This window comes from Echiichthys vipera, assembly GCF_963691815.1.
Source record: "Echiichthys vipera genome assembly, chromosome: 13".
Classification (NCBI taxonomy): Eukaryota; Metazoa; Chordata; class Actinopteri; order Perciformes; family Trachinidae; genus Echiichthys; species Echiichthys vipera.
Window position 1 is genome coordinate 3,404,224 of NC_139838.1, and position 10,250 is coordinate 3,414,473.

At 46.9% G+C, this 10,250-nt stretch overlaps 1 protein-coding gene across 1 annotated transcript; it reads left to right on the top strand.

Moving 5' to 3' along the window:
* Window positions 1-215: 215 nt before the first annotated feature.
* On the top strand, window positions 216-1,139 carry LOC310955909 (ubl carboxyl-terminal hydrolase 18-like; the record flags this gene model as incomplete). Its single annotated transcript, XM_083925990.1, has 1 exon — window positions 216-1,139. The coding sequence occupies one exon, from the start codon at window positions 216-218 to the stop codon at window positions 1,137-1,139; it is 924 nt and encodes a 307-aa protein (XP_083782116.1).
* Window positions 1,140-10,250: the final 9,111 nt, after the last annotated feature.

Below are 10,250 nucleotides of genomic sequence, written 5' to 3' on the forward strand. Positions count from 1 at the left end.
TTAAATCTCTCAGAGAGCTCTTCCGCGGTGTGGTGACATTCAGTGTGACAGACTACTAAATGTACAACCATGTTACGTTCGATTATGATGCCTCAGTCAGACCCTTGCTCCCGTCAACGCTTACTGTTTTACGACAATGAACCCCCCCTTGACTCTGTTACAATGTGCCTACTGACCACACTGCTTGGCAGCTCTCTACCTGTCCACATTCAACCATGCGTGGCTTGACCAATCCTGGTACCTATTGCAGCGTCAACAGTGTTGTCCAGTGTCTGTACGCGACACGCGAGCTACGGGATCTCATTGGACAAGTTCACGATCAGGCATGTCAGGCTCCTTATTCCGTAGCGGTGAGGCTTAAGCGTCTCATATATGACATGACCAAAGACGGACAGATACCGTTAGACCCAAGCTTTCTTGTAGGCTCGATCAGGGTGTACAGTGGAGTATCTTTCGAATTTCAGGAGGACTCGGACTTTGTATTCAAGTGCATAATCAACGCTCTGGCAGACGAATGTGAGCCTGCTAATAAGATTGGAACTCTGTGGGACATTGTGAAGGAGGTGCGAATGCGTTGCTTCGGTTGCAACACAGTATGCTCAACACACAATAGGTTCAACACAATCCCTGTGTTGATCGAAGATAATCTCCCTGACGAGCTGCAGGAATACATCAAACAGTACTCCAATAATGAGTACTCAATTTGTGACTACCATTGCACAGAATGTCACATGAGAACCCAGGTTGAAATGACGAGCAAGGTTTTGTCATTACCCCCTGTTGTCTGCGTGAGGATTGGACGTGTTAAAAATGTTGGCAAAGATACTGCTCACATAGTCAAGGTAGAGAAGCGCTTTGCTTACCCCCAGACTCTTGATCTGAAATACATTATGCGTGAAACCCAAGTGACTGACAGTGCCCTATACCAGCTGTACGCTGTTATAGCCCACAGTGGTACTCCCTACTGTGGACATTACACTGCTTATGTGCGGGACCATGACAATTGGTATCTTGCAGATGACACTCACGTGAGGCTGTGCTCCTGGGATGAAGTTACGGAAACCTACGAAGCCAGATCTAATGTGTATGACGGAGTAGCCTACATGCTAATGTACCGTATGAAAAACAGCTTCCATTGAACATCTTGTGACAAGACAACTCTGTACAACTGTGATACTACTGTTGGTGTAACCTCATGTTTGTCCATGTTTTCTGTCTAGGTTAATACATTTTTGATACATAATCACTGGTGATCTCAGCCTCATTATTATTATTATTATTATTATTATTGTTATTATCATAATGCATAAGAATAATGTGAACATATATGCAGCAATGATAGAAAGAGACTGGATGCAATGAAGACGAGACTGGATGCAATGAAGACGTAGTGATTATTTTTATTATTATTGAGCAGAGTTAATGACATTTTATTATCTCATATAAGCATGATGTATACATTAATGCAGCTATTGCAGAAAGAGTGAGATATATGCCATAAAATGATGGCTTTTACAATGCCATACAGCTGTGGTATACATTGTTATGTTATGTATCAAACTAAACCTAGAAATCTCTATCACTTCCTTACAAAATACCTATCCAGACTATTAAGAATAACCTTCGGTTCCTCAGCTTTAACGGCTGGATTCGAGTACGTAGAAGACAGTACTATAGAGGAGGAGCAAGGTTCTTCTAACTGAGACACACAAACACGATTAGCCAGCCCCTCTAAATATCGTATCATGCAAGCATTGCGGGGCCCGGGTGCAGGCGTCTTTTTTGTCATGCTATGGGAAGACATGATAACAAATCTCACATAGTAAACATACACTCGTTCTTGTAAGAGTCCGTTTCAGAGTCACCGTCCCCTGTATTTTCAAGTCTGTTGTCTAATCTATCCGCTGTAGTGTCAACGGGATGTCGCTCACTATCCAGTCCTTCCTCTTCAGGTTCCCACCCTGGCTCATGTCCAATGGTGTCAGTAGTGCTGGGGTTTTTGGTAGCCTCTTGCTGCTGGAGGGATTTAACACAGTTTGTCTTTTCACGCCTGCGTTTTTGGGTCTTCTTACGCTGTCTGTTTCCACCCTGCTCTGAGGAATCGACCACTTCACGTTCCTGGTAGTTCTCCTCCCCTTGGTTTTCTTCACTTCCGGGGTCTGAGAGCTTGCTTCTGTGTAGAGGGGAGTGTTGATTGAGGGCACATGTGATCTTAACAGGTTTTCCTTTCCTAGACTCCCTTTTGGACTTGTCACGTTCCCGGTATTTCTCCTCCCTTTGGTTGTCTTCACTACCCGAGTCTGACGGATTGCTTCTCTGTAGAGGGACGTGTTGATTGAGGACACCTGTGATCTTAACAGGTTTTCCTTTTCTAGACCTCTTTTTGGACTTGTCCCGTGTCCCTTTAGCACAAGTCTTATTTTCTCGGACAAAGTGCTGAGTAGATGTCTCCTTCACCACCGTTGCACTCCTGGCACCCTTCTCTTTACCCTTGTCAGAATGGCAGTACCCCTTTGTACTTTTGACTCGCTTTACATCTGGCCTCATCAGCTCATCCTCAGAGTCTGATTGCAATGTGCGCTTATAGCCACAAAAGTCCTCTTTTATACCACTACAGGAAGGCTCGGGTGGGTACTCCTCGTCATCGGACTCTGAATGCAACAAGTGCTTATACTTGAGTCCCTGATTGATATTCTTTTTGTTAGACTTTGCCTTTTTGGTTCTCCTTTTAACCTGTACACAGAACGCACGCTCACTCGCCTCCTCTTCACTGACGGATTCCTCATTGGTAGGTCCGTCGTCTATGAACTCGTCATTGTAATCATATTCATCGTGACTCTCTCTGTAGTCGCAATCTGTCATAGCCTCCAAATCCTCCCCGAAGCTAGCAACGTCATCATTATCGTCATAATCATCCTCTACTTCCTCTTCGCTGGTAACTTCATCCGCCTCTCTATCCCAAAGGCATGCCGTGTTGTCACTATACCTTCGACCGGAACTGTGTGGTGATACATGTAGGCTATTGTTGTCACTCTTGGAGCCAGATGATCTAGAGGCTGGAGTGCTAGGCTTAGAAGCTGGGCGATCGTGCGCTACAGGGGTTTGGTGCTGAAATGGTTCTTTCTTAGCACAAATATGAACGTGTTTGGTACCATGGAAAGACAACATCACCTTGTGTCTCCAGTTGTCGGAAGACGTAGACTCTAAGCAATCCACCAGCGCTTTGCTGAGTCTATCCTGCAGGCCATAGATTTGGAGTACATCAACAACACTTTTGTTGTTAATGGCCCAGTCGCGAAGGATGTTACTGTATTGCCTGGCCAGTAGAGTGTTGTCCAATCCCAGGAGAGTGCAAACAGCCTCTCTCCTTAGATCCTCATCGCCATGCAACCACGGTTCGCTCAGCAGCAGTGTAGACATGTTCTTAATCCACATATGAACTGGAATAGATTCCGATGTCACGATGGAGCACAAGGGTTCTTTAGTCTCACTGCCACCGGTCACTTCATCTTTACTGTGCCCCTGGACCTCAGCCGGACACTTAGATGACACTTCTGCATCATGGGGCTCTGTAGACTCCGGGGAGCACGTTCCACTTGGTGGATTGCTGCGCGCTTGTTCTCCTTTCTTCAGGCCTTTCTTCAGATCTTTTTTCATCAGTTTCTTTAACTCTTTCTTCCATCTGGTGTGACAAGTGCGGAGTTTTGAAAAGAGCATCTTGGTCATGGTATACATATAAACCAAGTCCTTGTCCTTAATCTTACTTCTATCATGTTTGACCAGGACCTGCCACTTCTTCTGGATTTTGACTATGTCATCCAGGAACTGATGTTCAAACAACTCACGTTTGAATAACTTCTCACACGCTGAGACAACTTTAGCATTACCACTCTGACCAAATCTCTTTTGGGTATAACTTGATGCACTTCTGGTCAACTGGGTCCAGTCTGCGGTCATCTGCTCCTCCAACATACTGACCCGATTCTTCATTACAGTGGTGTTAATGCTGTTGTCAGATGCATACATGGCCCAAGCCTTCAGGTATTCTTGCACTTTCTCAATCGGGCAATATAGCAACTCGGCCACCGCGAAGGCGTTGGGGATCTTGCTGTCCATGAATTTAATGGCCAGTTCCACCACCTCCACCATCATGGGGTCCACAAACGTGCTCTCCACATGCTTGGGTATGAAAGTGCACCAGCTGCTTGGATTCACACGCTTAATGAATGATGTCAAGGCAGGGTTGTATATCTCCTGATACATTTGGGTTCCGGTGACAAACGTATCCCTCTTCAATTGCAGTAGTGTGACATTCCAACAGTTCACTGGCTCACCGTTGCCCTTCACAGTACATTGCTGCATGGCCCTGCAAAATCTCATTGTGGTAGACACGTACAGATTGGTTGACTTATCCTGACCCTTTCTCAAAGTGACAACTGGTAGCAGGTGCACCCGCTTGTTATCCACGCACTTACCACCCCTCCTGAAGTAGACAGTAGGGGTGCCATAGTTCTCACACTGAAAGTCCTTAAGATCACATATCACTTGGTTTTCGGTGAACCAATCCCTGCAGTTCTCCCGCTTGTTCTTCAATATGTCAGCCGATGCCGAGCCTACCACACAGCACATGGGGCGTATGTCTTCCGTTTGAGAGACCAGCGCATTGTCGTCGCTCTGGGTAGATGGGGTTTTGTCCTCCGTGGGTAACAACTGCCAAGGACGGATGTCTTGAAAGGAAGGAGTGAGAGCTGTAATGTGTGTGGGCACCTCGAGGGCCATGTCCCAAAATTCAAACTTGTTACCCGTGACCATTTTCAACAATTTGAGGCTCTTGTGTCCCGGGACTAACAGTACCTCTTGTACAAAGTACGACCTCGTCTTGATGTTCCCAGTTGTCCCGAGACGGACGTTGTAGGTTCCGATCATGGACCTGCTGCTGTCATAGTAAACAAAGTTGTGTTTGTCAGAATACTGCGTGACCACCGGAATCACCCTCTTGCCACTGGTGCTGATCAGCATTTTATTCTGTATATAGAAGGCCGTGTAGTTACCGTATGACAGCAGTAGGTGTTTGAGACCAGCCTTGTCTACACTTTCCATAGACCCAAAGTTGTTCCCGCCTTCAATGTCCACTAGGTCCATTAGTGCAAGCAGTAGCGAGCGCGAAGGTCTTTGTTCTATAGTTTCAGCATCCCGGATCACCATGTCCTTGATTGTCTTGTACGTGGTTTTTGGTTTGAATCTCCGCTCTCTTTCTGATAGGTCCCCTTGCTTGGACACCATCAGGTTGACCACTTTATCAAACAGTCCTTGAGCGCTTTCACAGCTGAAACGATCTTTGGGAGAATGGGTTGAATACCACGGAGGTTCCTCTGTCACAATGAATAGCGGTGGTTTGTCCATCGTGTTGCTTTATGGCGATGAATAAGGACAGTAGGTTTCCAATGGAGCTATAAGGTCTTTTGTTTAGTTCAGTCAACCAGCCGGTACACAGCAGTAAGTGTACTGTAGTCTCAGGACAAAGAGTTGAGCCTGTCATGCACCTTTGAAAGCCTTGCAGACTGTACTGTCGATGTGGCTTGGGCAAGCGCTTTTACGTGCTAGACTTTGAAGGAGAGCTCCATCGGTTGGTTATGGGCGGTATCCACCCACAGGACTCTTTATTTGCCGACTGCTGTCCAACCGAGGCTGCTTATCCACCCACACAGCCGTCAGACCAAGCTTCCAGTCCCGCCCAGGCTTCAAATTCCGCCCAGGCTTCCAGTTCCGCCCAGGCTTCCAGTTCCGCCCAGGCTTCCAGTTCCGCCCAGGCTTCAAATTCCGCCCAGGCTTCAAATTCCGCCCAGGCTTCAAATTCCGCCCAGGCTTCCATTTCCGTCCAGACTCGAAACGCCGTCCAGACTACAAAACGCCAACCAGGCTTGAAAAGCCAACCAGGCTTGAAAAGCCAACCAGGCTTGAAAAGCCAACCAGGCTCGAAACGCCGTCCAGACTACAAAACGCCAACCAGGCTCGAAACGCCGTCCAGACTACAAAACGCCAACCAGGCTTGAAAAGCCAACCAGGCTTGAAACGCCAACCAGGCTTGAAACGCCAACCAGGCTTGAAACGCCAACCAGGCTTGAAAAGCCAACCAGGCTCGAAACGCCGTCCAGACTACAAAACGCCAACCAGGCTTGAAACGCCAACCAGGCTTGAAACGCCGTCCAGACTACAAAACGCCAACCAGGCTTGAAACGCCAACCAGGCTTGAAACGCCAACCAGGCTTGAAACGCCAACCAGGCTTGAAACGCCAACCAGGCTCGAAACGCCGTCCAGACTACAAAACGCCAACCAGGCTTGAAAAGCCAACCAGGCTTGAAAAGCCAACCAGGCTTGAAACGCCAACCAGGCTTGAAACGCCGTCCAGACTACAAAACGCCAACCAGGCTTGAAAAGCCAACCAGGCTTGAAAAGCCAACCAGGCTTGAAACGCCAACCAGGCTCGAAACGCCGTCCAGACTACAAAACGCCAACCAGGCTTGAAAAGCCAACCAGGCTTGAAAAGCCAACCAGGCTTGAAACGCCAACCAGGCTTGAAACGCCGTCCAGACTACAAAACGCCAACCAGGCTTGAAAAGCCAACCAGGCTTGAAAAGCCAACCAGGCTCGAAACGCCGTCCAGACTACAAAACGCCAACCAGGCTTGAAACGCCAACCAGGCTTGAAACGCCAACCAGGCTTGAAACGCCAACCAGGCTTGAAACGCCGTCCAGACTACAAAACGCCAACCAGGCTTGAAAAGCCAACCAGGCTTGAAAAGCCAACCAGGCTCGAAACGCCGTCCAGACTACAAAACGCCAACCAGGCTTGAAACGCCAACCAGGCTTGAAACGCCAACCAGGCTTGAAACGCCAACCAGGCTTGAAACGCCGTCCAGACTACAAAACGCCAACCAGGCTTGAAAAGCCAACCAGGCTTGAAAAGCCAACCAGGCTCGAAACGCCGTCCAGACTACAAAACGCCAACCAGGCTTGAAACGCCAACCAGGCTTGAAACGCCAACCAGGCTTGAAACGCCAACCAGGCTTGAAACGCCAACCAGGCTTGAAACGCCAACCAGGCTTGAAACGCCAACCAGGCTAGAAACGCCGTCCAGACTACAAAACGCCAACCAGGCTTGAAAAGCCAACCAGGCTTGAAAAGCCAACCAGGCTCGAAACGCCGTCCAGACTACAAAACGCCAACCAGGCTCGAAAAGCCAACCAGGCTTGAAAAGCCGTCCAGACTCGAAACACCGCCCAGACTACAAAACGCCAACCAGGCTTGAAAAGCCGTCCAGACTCGAAACACCGCCCAGACTACAAAACGCCAACCAGGCTTGAAACGCCAACCAGGCTAGAAACGCCGTCCAGACTACAAAACGCCAACCAGGCTTGAAAAGCCAACCAGGCTTGAAAAGCCAACCAGGCTCGAAACGCCGTCCAGACTACAAAACGCCAACCAGGCTTGAAACGCCAACCAGGCTCGAAACGCCGTCCAGACTACAAAACGTCAACCAGGCTTGAAAAGCCAACCAGGCTTGAAAAGCCAACCAGGCTCGAAACGCCGTCCAGACTACAAAACGCCAACCAGGCTTGAAAAGCCGTCCAGACTCGAAACACCGCCCAGACTACAAAACGCCAACCAGGCTTGAAACGCCAACCAGGCTCGAAACGCCAACCAGACTCGAAACGCCGTCCAGGCTTATATGTAGTGTCTTGTTCAACCAGTAAGGAATCGATGTGCTGCATGTAATCATATTGAATTGCAGACCTATAATGTAATGACTACCATTGCTCAGCCTTGGAGCTTCTATACTGAACCACGCCTAATGGTTCAGGTGTAAAGTGGTGCTCCATACTGAAGGAGTTTGCTGATACCAACAAATGTTTCTTCAAATATTATGAAATGTGTTCAAGTAGTCCACCCCATAATCAAACTTTCAATTTCAAAGTCAAAGTGTTTCATGATAGTATATCACATGCAGCTAATGGTACCGGTACTTCAAAAAAAGCAGCCAGAGCTCATGCTGCACAAGCATTGATGGAGCAGAGAACTACTGTGACAATGCTATCGGAGACCTACAGGTACGAGATTGTATAATGTGTATTATGTTTGTTACTAACATATAAAAAATAAAGGGAGGTTATGTGTGCCACTGTATATGCTTTGTGTCATAGGAGCTATATCAGACGAACAAGTGGCCTCTGCCCATGTACATTGAGCATATTCAAGACAGCCTGTTATCCTAGTTCCGTTATGGTGTCAGGTTAATGGTGCAGAGGTACGACGGGCAAGTGAACATTCGTGTTACAGGTAATATTTGTCCTTGTCATATATTTCAGTGGATACAGTTAATGTGAATCTTACCCTATGTCACTTTAGATTGTGGGTGCTCCAAGAAAGGTACCAAACAAGTCACTGTTGTAAAGGCGCTACATCTGGCCAAACTGTGCACTAGCAGAGGACCCTAAGACCACATGACCAGAGGACCAGAGGACCAGAGTGCCAGAGTGTCAGAAGGTCAGAGTGTCAGAAGACCAGAGTGTCAGAGGACCAGAGTGTCAGAGGACCAGAGATGTCTGAGATAATATCTGCATTTCCTAATAACTCTACTTTGTACCACTCGTTCACAACTCTTAGTGACAGAGAGTTGTACGAATTGAGCATGGTAGTTATAACAGGGGGTGTCATTTCATTTATTTACGCCTCGTTTTACATTATCTATGTGATATGTGAAAGAAAGATAAGATACAGCAGACTGCCTTTGATCAAAGTGTGATATCCTTTGACTACTCTGATTGTATGATACTTCTGTCATGTCCAGCCTTGTATCTGTCAATAAACATCCACAGACAATGTCATTGATTCTTCTCTTTATTCTCTGTCATAGGTGAAGCATGTAATAACAACCTACAAACACGGGGTACAAAGTGTATAACATAGATTTGATGTTGATGTTGACACCAAGATCGTCTTCAGGTTTCAGAAGGGCTGCCACGATCATGGTTGTCCTCAACGGGGCTCATGGGGCTCACGGGGCTCACGGGGCTCACGGCTCACGGGTAGGATGTCGCAAGGACTTGTCGTTCTTTTTAGGTCCTGTTTGTGATGTAGAGTTAGATGAGACAAACATTATACCACAGTTGTTACCTTACTGTTGTTGTCATCTCACATGTCACGTCTGTTATAGTTACCAGCTTTCCAAAACTGCCAATCACCGAAGCGTCTTTAGCGTCAATGACATATTCGTCATGCTGGTTGCTCACATTACACTTTGTGTCATTAAGGGCGCACGTTGTAGGAACATAGACAGGTTCATATGTAGTCGAAGGTAGACGTGTACATGGTTTGTAAATATGGGACGAAGACCTGTTGTGGATCCTATGAGTAATCAGTACCAAGCCAAAAACAATCATCAATGGAGCTGCTATCAAGGTAATTGTGAGCCAATCATCCTTGTTGGTAAACCACCAACTGTAGTAGTCATCTTGTTCGACCATTATTAGGAGATGATACGTCGCCCTCAGTAGGTGTGATGTCCTGACTGGCCTTTTAAGCTCTCTTGTATCCAAGGCTCACAGTAAAAACCAAGGTTCCTTTTCTTAGAATAAAGAACTGGTTTACAATTAACAGTTGTTTTCTCCAGTATCACCACAACACAGAACGTTTCACTTAACAGCCATCTTCACATAGACACTAGACACAGGACATTTTTCGTAAAGATTGTATTTTATTGTAGAGTAACATCAGGTTACACAGATTGACATTACAGCTACAACTAACCAATCCATGTGATTAGTTCCAGCAGCAGATCCATTCTTTCAATGTGCCTTAAGATCAGACTCATCAAAAACACTGTGTGTACAGAGTACTTTGAGACAATATAATCTGCCAATCCCCCAACGTTGGCCTCCTCAATCACTCCGTATGGAATATTACCGTAACCCTGGACAATCTCCCATGTGAGCAACAGCTTCACTCGTTTGACATCAGTTGCGTTGAGGTTCCAGAGTGTCTTTCGTAAGGATGATCGGATGTTGTATTTCTGGCACATATCATACTTCAAAAGCTCCTCAAGGTTGTGCTCCTCGAGATCAGTCATTTCAAACTCAGGACAGTATCCTTTGAGTATGTCGACCAAGACTTTACATGTATCCTTCCCGGACAAGTACCTCCACATCATGTCGATCAGACGTTCCGGGTGTTTGTCATATGTGTCTGAGCTA